Below are 27,554 nucleotides of genomic sequence, written 5' to 3' on the forward strand. Positions count from 1 at the left end.
GTAAGAACAGGACTGAATTCAGATTATAATGCGTTGGGATATGACTGAATAGGTTAGGGTAGTAATTACATTAAGTAGTGTCTCGCTTTATTAATAAATAAGATTTTTGATGGAGTTTCACATCAAATTAGACCGAATTCAGACTACATTGGGTTATTGATTGTCATTACAATTAAAGGGTTTTACTAAAATTAATTAATGTCTCGCTTTATTGAAAAATATTGTTTTTAGAAGATAGAGCTTATAAATGACATGGGATTCCACTTACTGTAGTGTGCTATGAGAAGCATTTTGCCCGGGCAGCAGATCTACGTTATATGCTTGTTTCAATTTTCAACTGTCAGAACATCTTTAGAATATAGAGATTTTAATTAATAATTGATTAATTTTAGTAATTTATGAATTTTCAACAATAAATTAATAGGTAAAAAAGCGCGTAGGTATTAAGGTTTGTCACGTGAAATTCGCTTAATCACATTTTATTAAAATATTGAATTGTGAGATTGTCAATAATAACATTGAATATTATAGGTAATTTATAATAGCAGGGTGAAGTGAAGCATATGTCTTCAATCAATATTAAATAATGTAAATATTGGGTTGATGCATCCCCATAACCTTGGTAAAGTTATAAAGCTGATTGAAAATAAGTGCATTACAGATATTAGCGGGGTGTTGAATATTTTAATTTGAGATCATAATGATATTTAAAAACAATCGTATGGAATGACACTGAAAATGTAATCATTAAAATAAAAAAAAACACAAAACACAATCTGAATATGAGCAGTATATTGTGTTCAGTTGACGTTAACCATAGGTAGCGTTTGCGATGGGGTAAATTTGACTTCGGCTTCCAATCTTTGAAAATAAGAAACGAAATGAAAAGGGGTTTAACGTACTATGCTTCGACTGAACTAATGAATACGGACATCCGCCATATTGTGTGCTTTGAATGATATTTTAACGGACAGCTCCTAAAGCGTTCATATACGTACACGTCAATGTGTACATGAGATCTCGGTTTGTCGTCCCATCCGCATGACTAGACACTGTTCCGTTTCAGGCCTTCCGCCCTGAACCACTGACAAGGACGTTTCTGGGCCAATTCCAGGGTCAAACACGGGACCTCTGACTGGCGAACTGACGCCTTACTTACTGGGCCACCTCGGCTCCCTCTCTGTGATGAGTTATTTCCATGGAATGTAGAAGTCTCTCCTTGAATATAAGTCAGTATATTCGGATTTAAATCCGTGTCCAAGGCGTCACTGGTGTTCGTGTACGTGGTAGGATATGCATACAATGCAACCTTAATATTTTAAGCAAACCTTATGGGATTCTCAAAGCAAAGATATTTTTTTTATTTCTGTATATTATTACAATTAAGAAAGAAGATCTCCAGAAAGCTTAACAAAGAAACAGTTTCAAGGATGGCTGTTCAATCAAGCTGTCATTCTACCCATTCTGTAAGAGACGGATATTCTACACATCACCAAGATCACCATGGGTATACATCATGGACGGAAGTTTTACAATGGCCAACAGAACCACAGTATCATCGACATCAACACCATCATCGACAACCGTCTTCTGATCATCCGAATCAAAAACATCACCGACACGCTCTACAAGATGACCCGCATCAACAACATCACCAACAACCTTCTCCGGGTGATCTGCATCAACAATCTTCTGATCATCTGAATCAAAAGTATCACCGACACCCTCTACAAGATAGCCTGCATCAACATCTACGCCCACAACTTTCTCCGGATGACTTGCATCCTCCTCCCCCTGATGGCCACTGTCAGAACTATCAGAACGCGGAGGAACAGAAACAAATCAGTCCAGCCAGGACCAATTATGGTAAGTTTTCTCTGGCTTGAATATGAACCATTCTACGTCTACTATAATAAAAGATACATTATGGGAGATTAGATAAAGAGCTGACAGTTCTTACAATAATAGTTAAAAACTATATAATGTAAAGGGAATTTACTGAAAATAGAAGTCAAATAGTTCAACTTTGAACCGAGAATTTAGCGATTGAATTTAGGACCAAGCCACGGTCATCATTACTAAAGTCGGTACGATAAAACACATTGTCTCGATTACCCACTTTTTGATTTAATTATCAATGAGCGTTAAGCAGTAGATATGATTCTAATTCCGTAAATATCGCAGGCTAGCGATGACATCGAGAGTTGATTATGGTCTGGATCATCCTCGGTTACCCAGTGTACTAATTCCGTTCTACTCCACTATACCCTGGGTTAATCTATGGGGGAGACACGTTTTCAAGTTATCCGCCCTTGATGATTGTGCTATTTTTATCGACCAATCCCATAAATTGTTATTTGAAAAAGAAGTTGGCAAAGGGAAGTAACTCTCATCGGTCAATGTTAGGAATTGGCCTACTCTAAATACGTAATTATTAACAACCAATTATAATTATGTAAATGAAGACCAGACATTCATATAATAATGCAGGGTCATTAGTTTTATTTAGAATCCTTCGTTCGTTCCCGGAAATTTATGTCCACGTGATATCGTAGACAAGTTATTGTGAATCAAATTGCCAAGTATAAGTTCAATAACAATAAACATAACAGAATGACATATTTCAGACAAAATACGAATAGTAATAATAATAACAAAAGTCAAACATATAGATGTTATACATACTTGAAATCAGCGAAACATACTACAGCTTTTGATAATACAATTAAATAAAAATATATTATAAATATATACATTATTTACATACATCATTCAGTTAATAGACATGAAAATGGTTATCTACCCTTATAAAAACGAAGGCGAAACGATTGGTTTGTAAACTATTTTCTGATTGGTTCGTAGACTGTAGCTACATTCTAGGCCAGGGCAGATAATTTGAAATAGTGGAAACCCTATGGATTAACCCAGGGTATAGTGGAGTAGAACGGAATTAGTACACTGGGTAACCGAGGATGGGTCTGGATAGTTGAATTAATGTCTGATTAATAGTTTATATAACATTTCATGCCTAAAGAAAGACGTGCAATTGGTAGATTTAGCTCTTGCATAATGTATGTTTGAGTTTAGAATATAATTACGTTAAAATTAGAATAAGATTTCGTTTCGTGTGCATTTTAAGGGTATTCGGGGGGGGGGAGGTCCCCAAGCGCAACCCATCTTCTTGTTCTTGTTCTTGTGGCGACGCTCTTCCATAAAATCTGTGTTTGGTGGTTGAATGATTTAACGCGTGCGCTTTAGATCAAGAGGTCTTTCATTGAGTTAACTGGCGTGGTTTCAATTCCCAGCATATGCGTGACAAGCAATAAGGTCGTCTTTTCAACCTTGGTTTATCCGGGTCCCCAGGTTTCCCCCACTGCTAAAGACCCATGCGTTCGGTCGAAATATTGAAATAAAATTGAAATATATGTTAGTCCCAAAATGACTGACTTCGATTTTTAATATCACAATTCTCAGATGGTTGTAATGACGTCATCCTCGGTTTTGGGTCCATAGTACACCTGTGCATGTTACAGAACATTGTATAAACCGCGTTCTGTACAAATCAAGGACGGGTGGTCTTAGAATGATTAGCGTCTAGTCGTTCGGATGGGACTAAAAACACCATAGATCACGTTGACGTACAATTAAAAACCCCTAATAGCTGAAATTAGAAATGCCCCGTATAGGCAATATCATTGACAAGTGTGAAACTGGCTTGAACTAAAGTCTAAAATGACCGTTGGCTAATGTGAACAGGCCCTGAACTAAAAGTATAGAATGATCGTTGACTAATGTGAACAGGTCTTGAACTAAAGTATATAGTATGCCTAACTTCATTGAATGATAGGAGATAAAGAGAAGTCGTGCCCTTAGAAAGCTACTCGAGTACTCGACGTCAATCTTATCAAATCATTTATTTAATCCTGTTTACCTGTAGATTAACGTCTATCTTTAAAGTCAACATTTACCTGTGTGATGTTTATATGATTTACCTGAAACGATTGAAACAAGGTGTTAATTAGTTAATTAACCTGCTATTGGCTAATTGATGTCTTTGTTTTAAACCCACCCGTTGAATAAAGGAATATAAACATTTAATTACAAGTCAATATTTATTTCTATTATATTCGATGTATCAGACTTTTTAACCATTGTAGGGATGTCATTTGTGTTCAGGGAATCACGTAAACCTTGAACCTCTTTTTATTCCATTTCATTTCCTTCTCTTGAAATAAAGAAAGTCACTAAGTCCACCATTGATCTAGGAAATGACGTAGATCTGTATTCTGTTTACCTCGCTCGGACTTTTCGAGTTTAGGATTACAGATAGCTAACCAAGTTCTGTGTTCATATTATTATTGTTATACTGTATTTATAATGTTTCAATACATACATGTCACAATAGTATACAAACGTGGATCACACGGTAAAAGGACTGTGTTCAGCCCGTCTGTTGTAGCAATGGCGCGCACTACTCCCCTTCTCGAGAGTTCAACAAAGGGAGGTAACTTGTTTATACTATGGAAGAGATGGACAGACAAAAATGTTTAATTGATTTACAGTACACTCCCCGTCTGACAGCGATAGTTGTCACTGATTAAGGTTAACAATTAAGATAGTTTATAATTAAGTATCTGATATTAGTAAAACAGTTTCTGTGACTGGGCGCGTATAACGTGTCGGAACACCATCTCTCACAATGCGAAGCACCACTTTACGAACAGTGTTGTCTTCTCCGGGTATGGTCTGTTCAACAATACCAACCGGCCATTCGTTACGATGCACTGAACTGTCCTTTAATGAAACAACGTCGCCGAGTTTAAGATTTGGGCGTAACTCAGTCCATTTTCGTCTTGGTTGAAGTGACTGAAGGTATTCTTTTCTCCAGCGATTCCAGAAAGTATCAGCCAAGCACTGTACACATTTCCATTGGGACTTATAAAGGTCTCTGGTGTCTACCGGAGCCAGACTTTCGTGATGAGTATGAGTTTTCTGTGTTAAGAGGTTTGATGGAGAAAGAATGAATGGTTGATCTTGGTCAGATGAAACTGGGACAAGTGGCCTTCCATTCACAATTGCACAAACTTCAGCAAAAAGCGTGACGAGCACATCATGAGAAAGGTTCTTATGTTTGATGTCTAACAGCATTGAGTCAAGGATACGACGAGTAACCCCAATCATACGCTCCCAGGAGCCTCCCATGTGGGATGAGTGTGGAAGGTTGAAGACCCATTTCGTCCTTTTGTCGTTGAGAAAGGGTTTTATGGGACCATCTTCATCGAGTAGCGATTCCATGTTGAGCTCATTGACAGTTCCTATGAAATTGGTTCCCCGATCCGACCTAAACTCTATTACAGGTCCCCTGATTGAGATGAAGCGTCGCAGAGCGTTGATGAAACTTGAGGTACTCATATCTTCCACAACTTCAATGTGGATTGAACGGGTGGTGAGGCAAGTGAACATAATAGCCCATCGCTTACTATTACTATGGTGACCTCTTGTTCGGCGCGTAACGATTTGCCAATGGCCAAACATATCAACGCCAACGAAACTGAACGGTGGAGAAGGTGTCAGGCGATCTGTTGGAAGATCTGACATCCTTTGGTGTTCCATTTTACCACGTAGCTTCCGACATTTGACGCATTTGTAGATAAGTGAGGAGATCAGTCGTTTAGATCCAGTTACCCAGTATCCGGCTCCTCTTATGGCGCCTTCTGTAAAATGACGACCTTGATGTTGGACGTTTTCATGGTAGTGACGAATAAGAAGGGTTGAAAGCTGACTTTTCCCTGGAATGATAATAGGATTCTTCTCTTGTAGAGGTAGGTTTGCTCTGTTAAGTCTGCCACCAATCCTGAGAATATCGCTGTCATCCAAAATTGGGTTTAACCGAAGAAGGGAACTGTCTCTCTGTAAGTTAATATTCGTCTTAATTGAATCTAATTCTTTTCCATAAAACTCAAGCTGAACTTGTTGAATGATAAAGTTCTCAGCCTTAGTATAAGAACTGACACTATGATATTGAGAACAGTGATGCCAACCTTTGCAGTTAATGTTATCACCTTTATTATGGAATGTTCTTGCAACATGTTGAAGGAGAGCAATGGCTCTTACGAGTCCTTTCCAAGAAGAAAATCTCTCAAATCGACCTGATCCAAGTGTGGATCTTCTTTCCGTTCTAGTAGCGAGCGATATTACTTGTGGTCGTAACTCAGAATCTTCATCTGGATTTGCAAGTGGATAAGTCTCGAATGCGGTTGCTGAGTTGTTTTGTAAGAGATGAAGAGGGCCTCTGAGCCATGTCGAATCCCCAATATCTGAAGCTGGTATGGATCGGGTACCTTGGTCCGCTTGGTTTAAATCTGAAGGTATGGAATTCCACTTGGATGGAGCAGATGATTTTCTGATGCGTTCAACACGGTTCCCAACGTAAACATAAAACCGTCTGGTTTTATTATGTATGTAACCGAGAACAACTCTACTGTCGGTGTAAAACTTAACTAGGTCTAGATTTGTATCCAGATTGTCTTCTATCATTTCAAACATCTCTACAGCTAGCACCGCAGCACATAACTCCAATCTGGGAATGGTGTGGCTGTGAGTTGGAGCAACCTTTGCCTTACCAAGAACAAATCCAAGTCGACAATGTCCATTTTGATCTGTAGTCCTGAGGTAGGCAACTGTAGCAATCGCTTTTTCAGATGCGTCAGAAAATATATGAAGTTCTTTGCTTACAGATGCAGATACTGAAGAAGTATAAGTGCGAGGGATTTGCAGGTTCTCAAGGAGATGCAGTGAATTCCTCCAGGTTTCCCAATCTTGAAGTTTACCAGCAGGCAAATGTTCGTCCCAATCCACTGGCTCTGTGATAAGGTTTCTAAGGAGAACTTTACCCTGAATGAGGACTGGTGCTAAAAATCCAATAGGGTCGAATAGGCTGTTTATCGTCGACAAGATCCCTCGTCTAGTAAATGACTTACACGGTGAAGACACACGGAAGGTGAATGTGTCCGACTTTAGGTCCCAAGCAAGTTCTAAACTTCTCTGAAGAGGCACTGAATCTGTACCGAGGTCCAAGTCTTTGAGATCTTTGCTGCGATCATCCGGGGGGAAGGCTTTCATAACGTCTGAACAGTTGGAGGCTATCTTGTGTAGACGCAGATTGCCATTTAAGAGTAATGACTGTTGAGTGCGTCTCATCAAGTCAACAGCGGCATCACTTGTAGGGAGCGAAGCGAAACCGTCGTCAACATAAAAGTTGCGTTCGACAAACTCTCGAACATCTGATCCTAATTTAGCCTCACCTTCTCGTGCTGCGCGTCTGAGGCCATAGGTTGCCACAGCTGGGGATGGGCTATTACCAAAAACGTGTACGCGCATCCGGTACTCCACAAGTTCGTTGTTGAAGTCGTTGTTACGATACCACAGAAACCGCAAGTAGTTACGGTGATCTTCTCTAACATAGAAGCAATGGGACATCTGTTGAATATCTGCTGTGATAGCAATAGGTTCCTTCCTAAACCGCAGAAAAACTCCAAGAAGACTGTTTATCAGGTCTGGTCCTCTGAGAAGTATGCTGTTTAGGGAAATCCCTTCTGATTGTGCTGATGAGTCAAATACTGCTCTGATCTGATCTTTCTTTTTAGGATGATAAATTCCAAAAATAGGTAAATACCAACTCTCTTCATTATTCTGTAATGGAGGGGCTGGTTCTGCGTGACCATTTTGGAATATTTTCTGCATGAAGATCTGGAAATGTTCACTCTTGAGAGGGTGTCTCTTGAGGCTATAATCTAAGGCCTGGGCCCGCTGTTCAGCCTGTGGTTTGTTGTTTGGGAGGCGAGGTTGCGGTGATCGAAAAGGAAGCGGTGCTGTCCAGTTTCCTTTAGCATCCCTGTGAAACTCTGCGTCCATTATCTTTAGAATTTCTTTGTCTTCAATAGACATGGCGGGCTTTTCGTCATCTCTAGTTAGCTTGAAGACAGTGTCGCCCAGACAATCTGGGTCTTTATCTGGAAACGATGGGTCAGTCATTAACTGTACATCTAGAGAATTAAGACATGGTTTGAAGATGGTTGGACGTTGGATCCCTGATGCGTAAACCTTATTTACGTTGATGAAATCTGGCTTGTGTAATTTTCCTAAACATACTTCACCGATGACTACCCAGCCGAGTGACAACTTTTGGGCGAATGGGGTATTCTTGGGTCCAATACGTTGATCGTGTACATAATGGGCCTCTAAAGCATCCCGTCCAATAAGCATGACGATGTTAGCCTCGTTAAGTGGAGGAATCATGGGAGCTATATCACGAAGGTGCGGGTAATGCATGGCTATCTCTGGTGTCGGAATCTCGTTTCTGACATTTGGTATGTTTTCGCATTCTAAAATGTTTGGAAGTTCGAACCGAGTGGTTCCATCCACAGATTCTATTAGGAAACCTCACGCTATTCGTCCAAAGGTCTGTACTAGTCCAGAACAAGATGACAAAGAGTAAGGAATCCTTTCACCTTGTATATCTAGTGTCTCGAAGACAATTGGTTTGCCTAATGTTTGGTTACTTTGGTCATCGATGATGATATAACCTGTAATAGACTTGTCGGGTTGATCTTGGTGAAATATTTTTGCCAAGAGTGCTTTAGCACAGGATTTGCCACAAAATCCCTTTCCACAAATTTCTGTACATTTGGATGAGACAGGTGCTATTTCTTTCTTCTCCCTGCCATAATGTGGTAAAGCTGAAGGAGTGGAATTGGTGTCTGGTGTGTTTGAGGTTGTGAAGTTAATGTGCATACCTGTGGCATGTCTCTCACTTCCACATGTTATACACTTGAGCGGTTTGTTGCATGCAGATGCTATGTGGCCTTTACTTTCACAGCAGCGTAGGTAGACACCGTTCCTCTTCAAATACTCTCTGCGATCATCCAAAGATTTAGCTTGAAAGCCTCTACATTCATTCAAAGTATGCCTTGTGAAATGAATCGGACAAAGTTTCATTGGACTGCAACTCTGTTCAGAAGGTTGTTGGTTTATTTCTGTTTTTCGTGTAGAAACATAACCTTTAGGTGGAACATTTCTGTTGAAACTCCTGTCTTTATCTTGTAAGGTAGAAAAGCTGTTATCATACATAAAACTTGGGTCGTTCCTTGTTTTACTAACTTCCCTGATGAATGAAGCAAAGTAGGAAAATGGGGGAAATGATACATGTAAAACTTGGGTCGTTCCTTGTTTTACTAACTTCCCTGATGAATGAAGCAAAGTAGGAAAATGGGGGAAATGATACATGATAACGTTGCTTATAATTTACAGCCTGCGAAGTCCACTTCTCTTGCAAACCATAGGGCAGTTTGTTGACTATGGGGATGACTCCAGATGAGGTGTTAAAGTACGCCAGTAGAGGTCCGTATCTCTCATCTTCCATGGCGGATTCAATTTCGGACAGTTCGTCAGACAAGTCATACAACTTTCTGTTGTCTTTGTTAGTGATCTTTGGGAAAGTTGCAAGTTTGTTCTTTAAGGCAGCTTCGACCAATTCTGGACAACCAAATTTTTCATCTAATCGTTCCCAAATTCGACTTAGACCTCTTGCCGGGTTGTTTGCATTCGATGCACGGATGCTAATTGCATGGCGAGATGACTCTGGACCAAGCCACTTTACTAAGAGATCCAGTTCTTCAACGTGAGTTACATGAAGTTCCGACTTGATGCTAAGAAAGACTGATTTCCACACTGCATAGGTTTCAGGACGATCATTGAAGGTTGTAAATCTAGACATTAAAAGTTCCTTCTTTAGGAGAAACCTAGTAAGATCGTTTGTGGCTGAATCTTGATCATGCTGTGGTTGACATGGTTGTGTGAGAGAGTAGGCCTTTCCTCGAAAGCTTGAGGGAACATTTTCATATTGTCTTGGTGTAGAAGATTCAACATCCGGCCTGACTTGCTGTGATGAGTGTACAACAGGGTTACATGGTTCCGTGTATGGAGCTTCTTCCTGATTACGTGTCTGATTACCAGCAAAAGGTGAATTTGAGTTACGTAAATTGGTGACGCCAACATTTTCTGATTGCGTAAATGGAGGAGGAGGTTCTCCAACAGAAGGTTCGACTGGGTCTGATTGATGAATTATAAATTGGGTAACTTGATCAGCTGGATTATCATAAGGCATGTTAGGGAAATCTACTCTGGGAGATACACAGCCTTTTCCTTCTCCGCTGCCCGGGCAAAATTTCCCTCATAGCACACTGTATGGCGTATGCCCGTCTTCATTAGCCCAGGTTAGGAGCAGAACAGTAGGACGTTAAACTCCATTTCATTTCATTTCCTTTTCCTTCCGAAAGTAGAGCATTTAATTCAGCTTCTGCTACAGCGGCTTCTTTTTCCTGTTGTAAAAAGTGTAGCTCGGCATCTAGGTATGCAGCTTGTGTTTTAAGATCCTTTTCTTTTCTTGCAAACTTAAGTTTGGCCCGTGCAGCTTCGGCTTCAGCACGTTTGCGTGCTATTAAAGACGTAATAGACCTTGAAGACGCGACTGATCTAGTTCTGTAGGCAGAAATATCTTCACTGATTTGAGGATTCTCCATTTTCAATTAGAAAAGTCACTATGTTGTGTTTTGGCGGCGACGGTTGCCCATACAATATTCTTTGAATTACGTGGTTGTGTAGTAAGAATTTGTAGTTGGGTGGTATCATTAATAAAAATGTTGAATGGAGCCTGTGGTTGAAGCCCCAGTTAAAAACGTTCAATGATGACACGGATGTCAGTAAGGAAAATTCTGGAATTAACGTTCACTGATGACATGGATGTCGGAGTATGGAAAATTCTGGAATTTCGGTTCGGCTTGCCGACAGTCCTTTTACTATTCTGTTTACCTCGCTCGGACTTTTCGAGTTTAGGATTACAGATAGCTAACCAAGTCCTGTGTTCATATTATTATTGTTATACTGTATTTATAATGTTTCAATACATACATGTTACAATAGTATACAAACGTGGATCACACGGTAAAGGACTGTGTTCAGCCCGTCTGTTGTAGCAATGGCGCGCACTACTCCCCTTCTCGAGAGTTCAACAAAGGGAGGTAACTTGTTTATACTATGGAAGAGATGGACAGACAAAAATGTTTAATTGATTTACAGTACAATCTGTGTGAAATGACGTAGATCTGTGAAATGATGTAGACCTGTATGAAATTCATCCCTGTATAAAATATAAACATGCGATGTACATCAAAGAAGCAAATTATTTTAACATGATTTTATCTGTGTGTACCAGTAATAAAAACAATATTTAACGTGAATTAATTGTTTTATAAAATATATTTCAGAAGAGAAAGAAATAGAGGAGAAAGAATCTATTGAACCAACCCAGAAACACTCACAGATAGCAGCCACCTTGAACTGGTAATCTCGTCTTATTTGATTTGTGGAGATGATTTAAAAGTCCTCGTGAAACGAGACAAAATATCCACACTCCCAACTAAAAAAATGTCCCATTTACAAAACTGAGAAAACTATGTTGACATAAAAATAACTAAATTCATACTCTTCGAATGTCTTGATCGGATGCAAAATTGCATTTGAATAAAGCAAAAAAAATAATGGTTTGGAATCGGTCATCATATTAAGGTTGACGTAGAATCATTTGGACGGGGTTCTCGACCTGCCAGAATTACGATATGTGTCCTGAACTATCTGATAATTATTAAAAGATGTCGCCTAATATAAAATGATTTTATATCAGGTTTTCTAACTCGTGAATACGTGATTGTCTTCAGATTTATTTCACATACACGGGATGAAAGACAGCTGAGGACTGCAATTGTTTTTTCTTACTTTAGGTTAAATTAGAATAAATAAAATTAGTCACAACACTTTTGATGATATGCATAGTTTCAATTATTGGTATCATTTTTTTTACTATCAATTTCGGTTAAATGAAAATTATATCAATTTTGACGATTTACAATGTTGGTATTGTTTTTCTATGTTCAGGTTAAAGGGACAATAACACTCTTGCTGGCTTGACAGCTCCAGAAAATAAAAAATAGCCCTATTCCAAGTACTAGATGTGTTAGTGTCTTACCTGTTGTGTAAATTATCCATTAAATCCTATTTTACTTGTCCAGAGGGTTCAAAAATATTTTAAAATCCAAGTCACATTTAAAAAGCTTTATGTCAGGCTTTTCAAATCATTTAGTTGAATTTTTCCAATTTTGTAAATTAGGTGTGTTAAGATGAAATTTGTATCATCAATTAATTGGAATATTGTAAAATAGTACAATTTGTTGACCAGAATAAAGATTGGGACATATTATTCAGTTACAACAAGAGTGGTATTGAGCCTTTAAATGACAATTATGAAAGATCAAGTGGTTTCTATGTTCATGTTAAATGATAATTATGAAAGATCAGGTGTTTTCTATATTCAGGTTAAATGATAGTTATGAAAGATCAGGTGTTTTCTATGTTCAGGTTAAATGATAATTATGAAAGATCAGAGGGGGTGTGTCTACCAAGATGTGTTCTCTATACACATTATTTAGATTTCTGTAAAAAAAATTCTTTCCACCCGGCTGGTGCGGCTACATTTGGAAAGGTTGGTATCACCCAAATCACAGATTGGGGCGGGGCCAGTTTATATTTTCTAAAATGTATAATAAAATGATCATTTGTAACACGCTAGAATTCACAAAGCATAACTGTATTGTGCATGCTGAATTCTCGCTTGTTCTGTCTCTGATCGACAGTTACAAACCAAAAGCATTTCTTCGTTTCTAGATTCAAGGACATCGAAACTTAGTTACGAATCAATTGAATGTATTTTCTTTATAAATGTGATTTCCTCGGCCGTTTGGCGACATTTCTTGTTCATTCTATTTATGCTTCTATTTAAAAACTGTCTTAATTTAGCTTTGATTACCTGAAGTCTTGAAATAAATTATACACGTTGATATTTTAATAATTCTGACTACACATTTTAAATGACTTGTTTTTATATTTAGATAATAAGACAGAAATTTCCCAAGTTAACAACACGACGACTGGGTACGAGAGGACAGTCTAAGTAAGTATCATAGTATTAACTTTTATATCAGTAGTTGGAAAGTTAATATTACACATAGCTGTTTTAACTTTTATATCAGTAGTTGGAAAGTTAATATTACACATAGGTGAATAACAAAAGGCTTCAAGAGGGATCAAAGTATTAACTTTGCTATCTGGTATTAGACGAGTATGTTCTGTTACATCAGTAAGTCTGTAAATTTGTCTGTAGTACATGCTCTGGTCAATCGGTAAATCCAAGCAATGTGAGCCCTGGAATCACCAAATCTTCCCTTCACCTGGAATACCAGTATATAATGAACATGTTTCTACCAGAAACCGATACATAATATAGACATATTCTATACATATCGACTTCATATACATTTTCAAATACATTTTCTTCCTTATATTTGCTAAAATTAGCGCCGCATCCACAATACGCCTACCGTCAAACGATAAGCATTCAATGAACATGTTCTAGAATAAATACTGACCAATATTGACGCATACCTCCGAAACAGTCAAATGACAAGCATAAACTGAATCACAGATATCACTGTTAGGGTACAGGTGTAACAGGTATAGCCTATATTAATATTTACAGGTATCATTATTATGGTATAGGTATAAAAGGTGTAATATTTTACAGGTATCATTATTATGGTATAGGTATAAAATGTGTTATATTTTACAGGTATCATTATTATGGTATAGGTATAAAAGGTGTAATATTTACAGGTATCATTATTATGGTATAGGTATAAAAGGTGTTATATTTTACAGGTATCATTATTATGGTATAGGTATAAAAGAATCGTCTATTTATTATCAATCTGTTTATTCTGGACGAGGACTCACAAGGTTGGTAAATTTTTAAATTATGTTATAAAATATAAATAGTGTATATAATTAATTTTCTTTATATCTGATTGTCTGATCCATTTTTATCCAATTGAAATAAAATATTGTTTAAACAAGAAGATATAAACCTTTATTCTGGTATAATGGAGCTGATAAATTACCATCACACATCTTTTTGATATATCATAGTAAGAGTAGGTCCTAGGGTAAAACACACCTTCTTTTAAATGAAATATTTTTTCTTTAAATACCAGTAGATTTTATTCAATCTTTTGAAAATATCAGGTCTTTTAAAATTATTTTTTTTATAAAAACAGATTTTCTGGAACCAAGATGAAAACGGAGGTGAGTATTTGTTTTAAACATATTTCATTGTACCAGAAAATAAATACAGTACAAAAGGATTGGGACAAATGCTACGAAAACTTACTGATGCCCCCCCCCCCCCCAGGTTTATTAGCTACATAAAAAAACAATTGTAAAATTAAAACAACACTTTTATGACAACATGTCACGGTCACTTGCTTTATCCTTTATCGTCAGATTGTGGGATGGGATGGGCATTTAAAGCGCGAGATAATGATATAGACATATGTGATATCACAATTAATGCTATGCATCAATGAAATTGAATCACAATGTGATCATAACAATTCAAAATAAAAATTGACTTTCTCTCTTTAAAAAGTGGAGACGATGATGGCACCATGGATTGTCAACTGTCAAATTTCTGTAACAGGAACCTGGTAAATCTCCTCCTTCAAAATGATTGGAAGCTATAAATGTTGTAATGAATGTAAAATTCTTATTCGATTTATGAAAGTAATTTTGTATATCCAAAGAATCCCAGTGTCTTGTTTTTGAATTCAATAAGAGTATGATCTCTTCCAAGTTCTGATATTTTTGAATTCAGTAAGAGTATGATCTCCCCCAAGTTCTGATGAATCGATGATATATGGCAATAAAATATCAAATATTTTAAATCCAAGTAAGAAGTGGAATAAAATGGGGTTCAACGTTATACCTTCTTGCTCGGCCCCGGCAAGAGCTAATAAAGTGAGAGAGAAAGAAAGAGAGAGAGAGGGAAAGGGGGAGAAACAGACAGACAGACAGACAGAAGGGGTGCGAGAGATATTAAATTCCACTCGACACAACCTATATCATTTCGGGACTAACATATGGTTCGATGTTATTTAAATACTTCACTTGCTTGCTGACCTTGCAAACTAAAGTGTACACCTAAGACCATTCAGTTGACATGTCTATAGAGTATATTGAATCCAGGTAAATACAGGTGAGAAGTGAGGTTTAATACGTGTGTTATTTATCAACTATTTTATTATAATCAGCTGGATGTGATAAACACGGGACTTATCTCTCTTTCAATCCGCCATTGTTTGTATTATTGGAGACGAGTAGAATCAATGGCGGTGATAAATGAGCAACTCTAGTGACATGTACACACAAAATTACCACGTAACACGCACTCAATTTATCTCACAGACTCGGTTGTCAAGGAAAATGGACACCCATTGCGTTATAGTTTTACTTTGATGTTGAGGTGACGTTGATCTGTGGTATCTTTAATTATTTTTGTTTTATTTGTACAGATATCATACAGATGTTCTATATAAAATGAAATGGGGTTTAACGTCTCTGCATCGACTGGACTATAAACAGGTATACGTAATACACGGGGCCTCGGATTTTCGTCCTGTCCGAAAGACTATAAAAACAAAAGCAATTTTAGTATTTATGTAAATGAACCACTATTATTTTATTCCAGGGATCTAATCGTAAATATTCTCTGAGTTCTAAAACTGGTACGTTATTACCAGAGTTTCCTGATGTTGATAATCTGATACTGGCCACTTCTATAGATAGAGATAAAGTAAGTTGGTTCACAATTCACAACATGGGTGGATCTTATTTCTTCGATCATCCAAACCAAACAATACATTCCCTGTCAGAACTGTAGAATGGTGGGTAAATGTAATTTGTAAATGTAATTTGTGAATGTAATTTGTAAATGTAATTTGTAAATGTAATTATAGATGAAGACGTTTATGATGATGTATAGAACACACTGTCAGAGAATACTGGATACAATTATCACTGCTAACTTTGAAGAGGTAAGTGTTATATATTGTTCTGTATTACACCTTCATTATGACGCCTTGTTCAATAAACTATATTCAATATATCGCCTTGTTCAATATGGCTTGTTTAATATGACGCCTTGTCAATATGTCTTGTTCAACATGTTCAATATGACGTCTTGTTCAATATGAGCAGACACAATGTTTGCCACCAATTAATTTGTGTACACATTTTAGGCATTATAAAAAATATCCTAGTCTCCTAAGTTATCAACCAAATACATTGTTTAGTAAATACATTTCTGTATTACACCCTGCTAATTGACATTACAGATTTATTAGGAATGAGAGAATAAGGACTATATACGGTCGATAAACATATACATATATATATATATATATGTTGTATTAGTACTTTCAAGTAACCAGTGTCTAAACATTACAAAACATACTGTACAACACAGATCAACACGTGTCAACAATATACTAAACACTTTCCTTCTACTTTATATTATAGGTAGAAAGTTTTCTTCTTCACTTTTGGCAAGGTATGCCAGATCACCTTATTAGTCTATTAGATACGTCAATAATCTCTGACGTCATCGCTTTATGTGACTCTATTTTATACAAGGTAAGATCTCATTGGTCAACTTTATAATCGCGACGTCAGAACTACGTACAGTGGTTTGGTCTATTACAAGGCAGCTACCTGTATTTGATGGTGAAACACAATATTGAAAAATAGTTTTGATCGAATTAATGAGTGACAATGTCTTATGACAATTGAATTATCTAACTAGAATTAAAATACACCATGCAGTTTGATAGAGAAAGAGTCTTTGGGTATGGTAGGCTTTGATGGCCCTCAAGAAATTTATTTTCGCACGTAGTTTTATGGATCGCTTTTAGTTTTGAATTTACGTAGTTTTTGATTAACATCGAATTGATAAGCAGAGCAGTCTCTGCATATGATATACTCAAGAAAGCAACATTTACAGCGAGTTTTCTAATAATTTATTGGGAAAAGATCGGACCCAGGTTTCGGATTTGAAGGGGTGTAATGGAATGAAAACGTCATAGTGTATATAGTTTATATTTTAGGTTTTAGTCGATGTTCTTATTCCATCAACAATACAAGATATGCCAGAAAGGTAAACTATCGTCCATTTTATACAATATATTATTATTATTGATCAGATGTAACAGTGTATTTATTATAGTATCTATTGATCAGGTTTAATTGTTTAATTATTTTATTTATTTATTTCAGTCTAGGAACTGAAATAGAAAGTTTCATCAGACATTTACCAATGTGGTTGGAAATCTCTCTAGAAGATACGCCATGTCACATTCAAACAGTTAAATTACAAGGTACGTATAGTAGTCGGTAATCATCGGTTATTTCCGTAATATGATAGAAATCTCTCTAGAACATACGCCATGTCACATTCAAACAGTTAAATTACAAGGTACGTGGGGGGTTGGATGGCTGAATGGTTAGCGTGCGCGCGCTGTATCATAAAGTCTGTCATTGAGTCGACTGGCGTGGTTTCGAATCCCCGGTTGTACGTGACAAGGAGTAGGGTCGCCTGTCCAACCTCGTGGGTTTTCTCCGGGTCCTCCGGTTTCCTCCCACTGCTAAAGACCCCTACGCGCAAGCGAATTATTGAAATAAAATTAAACCATATGTTAGTCCCGAAATGACCTAGTTTGTGTCGAGTGGACGTTAAACCCCATTTCTCTCTCTCTCTCTCTACAAGGTACGTATAGTAGTCGGTAATCATCGGTTATTTCCGTAATATGATAGAAATCTCTCTAGAACATACGCCATGTCACATACAAACAGTTAAATTACAAGGTACGTATAGCAGTCGGTAATCATCGGTTATTTCCGTAATATGATAGAAATCTCTCTAGAAGATACGCCATGTCACATTCAAATAGTTAAATTGCAAGGTGCGTATAGCAGTCGGTAATCATCGGTTATTTCCGTAATATGATAGAAATCTCTCTAGAAGATACGCCATGTCACATTCAAATAGTTAAATTGCAAGGTGCGTATAGCAGTCGGTAATCATCGGTTATTTCAGTAACATGGTAGAAATCTCTCTAGAAGATACGCCATGTCACATTCAAATAGTTAAATTGCAAGGTGCGTATAGCAGTCGGTAATCATCGGTTATTTCCGTAACATGGTAGAAATTTCTCTAGAAACCGTTGAATTACACGGTAGGTATAAATAGCAGTCAGTAACAATCGGTTATTTACGTAATGTGATGAATATACCACGGATTTATTGGAACGAAAGGGGTAAACTTTATTACATTCAGCTACGGTTTAAAAAATCAGGTTAGATTTTAGTCCACAAGAAACGCAGTGACACCAATACGGATCTTGAGACCACGGGACCTATTTGAACCGAGACCTGACAGGAAACTCCCAAGTTTTATTTATGACAAGGCAAAGGGCAATTTGTGATCTTGAAAATAGTCCTGCGATATTTCATTACGACTGTTTATATATCATCCAAAACATAGTTTGTTTTTGATTTCTGGACAACGACTAGTAATTACTTCCCCTGATCTTATGTAGTGCCTCTATTTATAGTACGCCCCCTCCCTTCCCTTTCATTACATTTGTCGTTGGTGTTTTACTGTAAAATTGAAGAAAAATGTTCGAATGGACAATTTCCACTAGGTTTTGATGAATATTTGTGATCAGGCAGAAAGCAGACATGATTTACGAAAATCGCATATTAAAATGACGTCGCCGCCTATAAATTCCTTTGACCATTCTTAGCGAAAAGTCGGAACGATCAACCGCTTTCAATATTAGTATCACGTGATTGTCATTTATCGGGCAATTTGTGGTTATGAATTTAACATTGAATTACTAGTCTGAATCCTAATGGTAAAACCCGATTACCTCCCTTTTCCTATGATATTCAAATCCTTTTCATTCGTCGCCCCTAACGCTTGACAATTAGCTTGTAGTCCGAAATACTCGGTTCTGGTTTTCAGCGATCTTTTTGTTTTTCAAAGTACTGACAGATTTTTTAAGCATTTAAATACCATGCCTTCATTCTCACAAATTCTTGATACTGTCGGCTATATCTCCAAATTGTTGTGAATATATTCTTATATTTATTTTGTAGTGTCTAGAAGTTTTATACAGAGTGTAAAACGTCAGTTATCATTTGTTCATTTGGCACAGGTAGGTTAGATTAGGTACAATACATTTACGGATCTAGATGAAGAGAGTTCCTAGGGTATGCCCCCCCCCCAACCCATTATGCCCCCCCACCCATTATCCCCCCACCCTCACTACTAAGGGTAGATTAAAGTATGTTTTATTAAACACAACTGAACCAACCTGGAGATAATCACGGATGTTAAAGACTTATAACAGTGTTAAAAGGTCATAGACTTTAGCCTGCTAAGTCTATAGTTAAATCTAGATGTTGAGACCCTAGTCGTCAGCCTACCAAGTGTTCAGCCTATCCAGCACTTGTTTCATTTAACACAGACATATGTGACCATATAAGGTCATTACTCTCTACCCCGTTTATAAACAAAGATTATAGTGTACACTTGTATTAAATGGGTGTATTTTTATATTAAAGACAGCTCGAAGTGTTTTAACCAACCTAGAAACTATCACCAACATGGTGGACGATCTTACAGACGTCGATTTAAAGGAGATTTCAGATCAAGCTGCTTTTGTCCAACCAGCAGATGACAAACAGAGGGAAGTTATCTTTGATTGTAAGTGCTAAGCTATTCCTAAATTACAGACTGAGTTTGCACGTTAAGCTGTTGATTCCAATGTAATCCCCCCTACTCAATGTCCAGTTAACATCGCCATTCAGATCAAAACTAGGCATAACATAAAGTTTGTATTTATATGAAAGTATGATCCGTAAAGTCGTTATTAAATAATAGAGAAGTAGTTATATCTATATATACCATGTGTTATTGAATAACAGAGAAGTAGTTATATATCTATATATACCATGTGTTAGTCAATAATAGAGAAGTAGTTATATCTATATATACCATGTGTTATTGAATAACAGAGAAGTAGTTAAAGTGTGGCACGACGATGAGTGCATACGTTATGTAGTGTCTAATGAAGATGAGTATATGAGTATATACGCCATGTAATGTGCCATTAAGACGAGTATATACGTCATGTAGTGTGTTATGAAGAAACTGTTGTTTGTACAGTGGTTCTACGACCTACTCATCATATATAATCAATGTTAACGTCCTGCTCACTGAGACACCACGGCTTCCAATCAAAATAGAAGATTGTGTGTTTACTTTATTATCATATATTTCCATTTCAGCATTTGAAGAATTTCAAAATTTACTCAACAAACAGGCTACTGTGGAAAGTTTTACAGAATGGATGGATGAATTAATAGAACGATGTGTTCTCCAGGTGGGGTTATTCGAGCGAAATAAAATTAGGCTGTCGCGCCAACTGTCCTGGTAAAAGTTATCTCTTAGCACATTAAGTGACGTATACCCGTCTTCATTATCCTCGTGTGTTACCCCCTTTCCCGATTGGCTAACCTGGAGATTCGATCCCTTCCTTTGGCGTTGTTTTCCCTTGTCAGTGGTGCAGCACAGAGAGCCTGGCAAATAACGTATAGTCGTTCGGTGGGACGAAAAACCGAGATTCCGTGTACACTCGTCACTTCAGTCAGTTATATAGAGGGATAACTCATGTTTTCCTTTTGCGTTCGTCACTTCCGATTGTTGAAGCATTGATTACGCATCTATCGTAGCAATGATCTCTGTGTTAAAATTATATTTGGAACGTGTTTAACCAGTTCTATCACATATGTGATAATGACTGACACCAATATTGTCCTTTAAACATGATTTCATTGTTTACATATTACGGATAGGTGTCCGCTTGGTATCATAATCCGACTCAAATCGACAAAGATGCAACACACGTTCAATTAGAATATAGATGTATTTTAATCAAACTTCCGGTTCTTTGACTATCTTTATTTATATTGAAACTAGGCAACCTAACATCGCCATACAGCAAACATTTAGCTTAGTTTTACAGTGGCACATTACTGCTATAATAGCCTTGTTTTACAGTGACGATATTCAATATACAGGTTAACACAGAGCTCATTACTGCTATAATAGAAATATAAAATATAAAAAATGTTGACGGTTTCCTATCTCACGGCTATTTATTGAAAATCGATTTGTACTGAAAAGGATCAAATTAAAATTTCATCTAACCAACGCTTCATTAACTCACATTAATTTGAAAACATTCAATACACCGGAAATTACTTAACAATTTTTGGATATATTTTTATATACAAATTCTATTTTTTGCAGTTTCCTACAAAACAAAATGGCGGCTTCCATGAGAGCAAAGCAGCTGACTTCCTGTTACAATGGTCGCTGATTGGTTCGTTAATAATGAGAGATTTAACTTTACACAGCGCTTCTAGCTTTGGTAAATATTGGATGGGATCTGAAAAACTCTGAATACGTCACATCCTGTAATAGATATTGACTCTAGCACAGGTCTATAATTGATTCCTGTTTTTGTTCAATGTTGGTTCAAAACATTTAAAAGTCTTACTATTTAACTGAATTGCAATTAATAAAAACACATATAAAACCATAGAAATATCATGAAATATTTCAGGATATAAATAAACTCTTTCTCGTAGATAAACTGAAATCACATTCTAATAATAGACATTTGTTCTTCTAACGACTTTGTTTAGGAAAATGTAACTTTGGTGGCTTCTCACACACTTTGGATAAATATTTGTGCGAAAATACTCATTCTCAAATGTTAAAAAAATATATATATCGTTCCAGTAAGCACTTACGTTGATACCACAATATCCATTGAAGGGTTAGAGAAATGTAGCGAGGGAGCACGGGGTAAAGACAGACATTATTTCCAATGACAGTGTTAAATTAAAATTTATATTTAATTTCAATGAAAAGTTTATTGCATCTGTTTTCATATTTAAAACGTTTCACAGCACGTGAGTATTGTTCAGTTTTGTGGTGGTGGAGGACATATTTCTCAAAACGTGAGTCTTGTACTTAGACCGATTGTTTAGGGGGTGTATGATTTTTAAGCCGATGGACGACTCTGGTTATTTATTGTGTTTTGTTTTATTACTAGGATCCATCTATTACACGTGATGTTTTATTTCTAGCATCCTTCAGGTGATGTTTTATTTTTAGGGTCCGTCCATCTATTACACGTGATCTTTTATTTCTAGCATCCTTCAGGTGATGTTTTATTTTTAGGGTCCGTCCATCTATTACACGTGATGTTTTATTTCTAGGATCATTCCATCTATTACACGTGATGTTTTATTTCTAGGATCCAGCCATCTATTACACGTGATGTTTTATTTCTAGGATCCAGCCATCTATTACACGTGATGTTTTATTTCTAGGATCCTTCCATCTATTACACGTGATGTTTTATTTCTAGGATCCAGCCATCTATTACACGTGATGTTTTATTTCTAGGATCCTTCAGGTGATGTTTTATTTCTAGGATCCAGCCATCTATTACACGTGATGTTTTATTTCTAGGACCATTCCATCTATTACACGTGATGTTTTATTTCTAGGATCCAGCCATCTATTACACGTGATGTTTTATTTCTAGGATCCAGCCATCTATTACACGAGATGTTTTATTTCTAGGATCCAGCCATCTATTACACGTGATGTTTTATTTCTAGGATCCAGCCATCTATTACACGTGATGTTTCATTTCTAGGATCATTCCATCTATTACACGTGATGTTTTATTTCTAGGATCCAGCCATCTATTACACGTGATGTTTTATTTCTAGCATCCAGCCATCTATTACACGTGATGTTTTATTTCTAGCATCCAGCCATCTATTACACGTGATGTTTTATTTCTAGCATCCTTCAGGTGATGTTTTATTTTTAGGATCCTTCGGGTGATGTTTTATTTCTAGCATCCTTCAGGTGATGTTTTAATTCTAGCATCCTTCAGGTGATGTTTTATTTCTAGTATCCAGCCATCTATTACACGTGATGTTTTATTTCTAGCATCATTCCATCTATTACACGTGATGTTTTATTTCTAGGATCATTCCATCTATTACACGAGATGTTTTATTTCTAGGATCATTCCATCTATTACACATGATGTTGGACGAGTACACGTTCCTGGTTCTAGAAACACAGAATGAACTGATCCGAGAACACACTCTACAAACCAACTTACAGAAACACATGAAAACAACCGGTATGTTTACTTACTTCATCACACACATGAAAACAACCGGTAGTTTACTCACTTCATCTCACACAATTTGACATTTATATATATATTCAAAATGGAGACATATCGCCGGGACTTTTACTTGGCGATAAAATGGCATCTAAACCGTTCCATGTTTGTCTGAAAGATAAAATCTATATGTATTATTAATAATATCATGATAAATATCTATATGTATTGTGAAGTTTATTATTATACCCACACATCTTTAAACTTTCTATAATATAAAATATTCCCGATTGCTATTGATTTATTGACATCTACTGTCAATTTCATCCTAATAAACTGTTCCTGATAACCAGAGTAGATTGATGGTTTATATTGAATTGTGTAGATAATAACAATTATTAAATGTTCGTGTTGTTAGATATTCCTTCTGATTATAATACAATACATGTTCATTCCACCCTCAATGATTATAATACAATACATGTTCATTCCACCGTCAATGATTATAATACAATACATGTTCATTCCACCCTTAATGATTATAATACAATACATGTTCATTCCACCCTCAATGGATATCATCAAATATATTCCTACTTTGTTTTACAGAAACAATCAAGATGGTTTCCAGGGTTAGGGCGGGTAGCCAATCAAATTCTTCACCTAAAGTTAAAAAGAGAAAGATGGATACACGAGGTATGTTTCTGATCAATATACAAATATAAAATACTGAACCATCCACACCATAGTGACGTCATAGAGATGTAAGCACGTTAAATGGCGTCAAGCGGTGGCATAGAGATGCTCTGGTTTCAACATGCAAAAGGAAAAGGGAGAAATAAAGAATAGCGCGCAATGACACAGCAGAAAATCTCCCAGTGCACGCGCTTTCCACACAGTGTTTCAACAAGGACAGGGTTTACGTAATACAGTGTTTGCTTTTCTCAGGGCGCTGGCATTCCACGCTCCGCCATTGGCAGAAAGCATACCATGTTTTGCGCATAGCACGCATCATAACTATGTTTCACTGCGACAGAAATAGATGTTAAGAAAATACATTTCCTTCTTTGTTTCAGTCCCTGATGACGTGACTTCCTCTCTAGAACTGCCTAAAGACTGTGAATCACATGAAGACACCGGTACATCCGACCACGGCATGTTTATTCATCCTATACCAAGCCATAGAGATGTACCTTATTGTTATTCTACAAATTATTATTCTCCAAGACATTATCAAAGTTTTAATAATGGTGTCTTTGAGAGACCTTACCTGCCCCAGTTTGGTGTCAGCCATACTTACTCTGATTACATAAACAATAGTTCCTCTTTCTCATCTCAAAGATTATCGTCTGCTTATCATCAAGAACCTCATTCTTATCACGGACATAATTACACGTCATATCCTGCCCTAGCGAGAAGTATATCGCCTGTCACGTCATCATATTGGCCACTGACTGATAGCAGACCATTTCCGGTTCCGGTAGTACCGGAGTCAATAAATGAGTATAGTTATGGAAGCGGCCATGATGGATATAAGAAATCGAGTTATACCAGAAGTGGAATATATCCCGAGTCAGGTAATTAGATAAATAATATGTAACAGGCCTTGCCTGAGTAGAGCGAAGCTGGTGTGATTGTTGTCAAATAAAACCTTCATAATAAAGTTTCCCCAATTGAAAAAAGAACAAAAAGGTGTGAGGATTTTCATTGACGTCAAAATTATCTGACGTCATTTATTCCTCGCGTCATAGAAATATTTCTTAGAGACCCAAAATCTCGCTTGGGCGAGATTTGGTAAGTTGACATGCGCTGACATGCGCATTGACAGACATGCGCATTGCCTGTTTTCCCCAGTGTATCCGGTTCCTGTCTGAATTTTTTTTTAATCAACAGTCTGTGGGTGACATTTTCAATTACGCTCCTGTGTTACCGGAAAAGAGCTTTGCTCAAGCACCGCGCTTCGCGCGATGCTTTAGAGCTTCGCTCTATGTTAAAATATTTATAGATATGGTTACGTTCTTTAGTCAAAATTAAATGTCTTTTTTGCTGAAGAATTAACTGTACTGTTGTTTATTCCCTGCCTCCACCGAGATCTTCTCGGTAGAACAAAACATGGGACGAAAAGTCGAACACATGAATACAATGAATTCTACACCGATTGTGATAACGAAAACTGTGTGCAATCATGGAAATTTTGATCTGACAACAATTGAATTACAATTGTTGATGGTTCTTTGACGTGCACGCCAACCTGTACACGGGACCGCAATATTTGTTAACAATCGGAAGGACTAGACTGGATGTTTTACGTTACCAGTCCTGTAACTCTGACAAGAGGAGGCCTCACCGGTAAATCACAGGGGAACTTTCACCGCCAATTCTGTGATCGAACCCCGGCCATCCTAGTTAGTAAGACGACGCCTTACACAATTAGCCACTGCGGCTCATAAAACGAATTAAATACAAAAACCCGCAAAACTATTACTATGACGTAAACTGGTCACCTGATTACGGTCTGATGTTCTTCTGTTTCCCGTTTGTCGAACTGACGTTTATTTTGAAAGGTTAACAAGTATAAAATAATTCTAAATGACGTCCACGTAGCACCATATTATTCTGGTATTGTTATAGGTCTATTTATGTCGAGATGAATACAGACATATTTGTATTATCTCTCTATCTTTCTGTTGTTGTAATTACTAATTTATATAATATATTGTTGTTGTAATTAATACACTGACGTGTACGATTATAGACGTGTTAATATTCATATATACAAGAGAAATTGCACCCACATGACACAATTATTGTTGTTTTTAATGGTTTGCCCACAACTAGGTTACCACCCACATCACCCAGTTATTGTGGTTTTTAATCGTTTGTCCACGTGTAGGTTACTACCTTTGATAAATCTAGTCAAGCCACGAATCAATTATTTTGATAAGGTAAATGAAATGTTCCAACATAAGAATCCACATAGAAGAAACAAACAAGCCAGCGTCACCTATATTTGGTGAATTCGTTTTACGGTCCTCCTATAAATCCTATTGAATCCAGGCAGGCGGGTTATCTACAGTTGATATTCTGGTTTTATTTTCTTAATTGAATATTAAATAATCAACTTTAACACTTTTTAACATAGATTACATATATATCAGTATATTACCATAGATATACCCTGAACAATATATATATATATATATATATACCCTGAACAATACATATAACCATCAGCGACTTGAACAACTCGTATCTTTAAGAGAGGTTTCTGAAAACAGTTTTTGCCAATTAGCTCAAACTCGAACAACGCCCTTACATTCTTTGTCAATCTTTTTCTTTGAAAACCTAAACCCCAGTAAAGTTTTGTAAACACGTTCTGTTTCTAATTTCTCTCGTCTTGTTTTTCAGTGGAATCAAGTTTTCCTGTTTCTGCCTTCAGCTCGTCTGTTGATTCAAGTCAATATGTATATGATCGGCCATTGTATCAAGATGAATGCTACTCAACCAATATGTCGTTAAGTCGTCCAGGCTATAAACACTACTTCACACAGAATACAGGATAAATAGAACAATTAATCTATAACAACTTGTAGTCGAGTCGTCCAGCCTATAAACACAGAATACCAGATAAATAGAACACTTAATCTAATAAAATTTACTATAACAAATTGACATGTCTACTTAAAGAGAACTCATGATTTTATAACATTTTCTCTGCTTTATAAATTAGACAAAGAGAGATGGGGATTAACGTCCACTCGACACAAACTAGGCCATTTCGGGACTAACATAAGGTTCAGTTTTATTTCACTCTTTCGCTTGCGCGTCGGGGTCTTTAGCAATGAGGAGCAACCAGAGGACCCAGAGAAAACCCACGAGGTTAGACAGTCGACCCTACTCCTTGTCACGTACAATCGGGGATTCGAAACCACGCCACTTGACTCAATGACACTTTCTACCACAGAATCATCTTGCACAAAAGTTTGTATTAGGTTCACCATGGAAAGTGGCTAACACGTAAACCCTAACCCTAACCCTAGTCTGCCCAGCATTTCAACCTAACCAATATCCTAAGTCTCGTATCCTTCCGCCTTAAAATTATGAATATCCACTAAAACATTGTAGAAAATGTATATTTAAAGCCATTTCGTCGATTCTACACCCAAACATCAACAACAATGGCCATGCAACATACAGTTCTGTATAAAGATTGTTTCATAATAGCGCGGTCAGGGCACTGGACTAGACAGTCAGAGGTTTGCCCCCCCC

At 36.9% G+C, this 27,554-nt stretch overlaps 1 protein-coding gene across 1 annotated transcript; it reads left to right on the forward strand.

Moving 5' to 3' along the window:
* Positions 1-21,292: 21,292 nt before the first annotated feature.
* On the forward strand, positions 21,293-26,960 carry LOC126825334 (DNA-binding protein RFX6). Its single transcript, XM_050554945.2, has 5 exons — positions 21,293-21,497; positions 23,178-23,300; positions 23,895-23,981; positions 24,362-24,862; positions 26,694-26,960. The coding sequence occupies exons 1-5, from the start codon at positions 21,461-21,463 to the stop codon at positions 26,846-26,848; spliced, it is 903 nt and encodes a 300-aa protein (XP_050410902.1). The 5' UTR covers positions 21,293-21,460; the 3' UTR covers positions 26,849-26,960.
* The last annotated feature ends 594 nt before the right edge of the window (positions 26,961-27,554 follow it).

The sequence above is a fragment of the Patella vulgata genome, chromosome 6 (assembly GCF_932274485.2).
Source record: "Patella vulgata chromosome 6, xgPatVulg1.2, whole genome shotgun sequence".
Taxonomy (NCBI): Eukaryota; Metazoa; Mollusca; class Gastropoda; family Patellidae; genus Patella; species Patella vulgata.

Bases quoted from the DNA above. Each gene is read 5' to 3' on its own strand.
- LOC126825334 (XM_050554945.2), top strand. From the start codon at position 21,461: ATGAGAGATTTAACTTTACACAGCGCTTCTAGCTTTG. The intron at 21,498-23,177 runs GTAAATATTGGA...TTTTATTTCTAG, and splicing joins ACACAGCGCTTCTAGCTTTG to GATCATTCCATCTATTACAC. The intron at 23,982-24,361 runs GTATGTTTCTGA...TCTTTGTTTCAG, and splicing joins GAGAAAGATGGATACACGAG to TCCCTGATGACGTGACTTCC.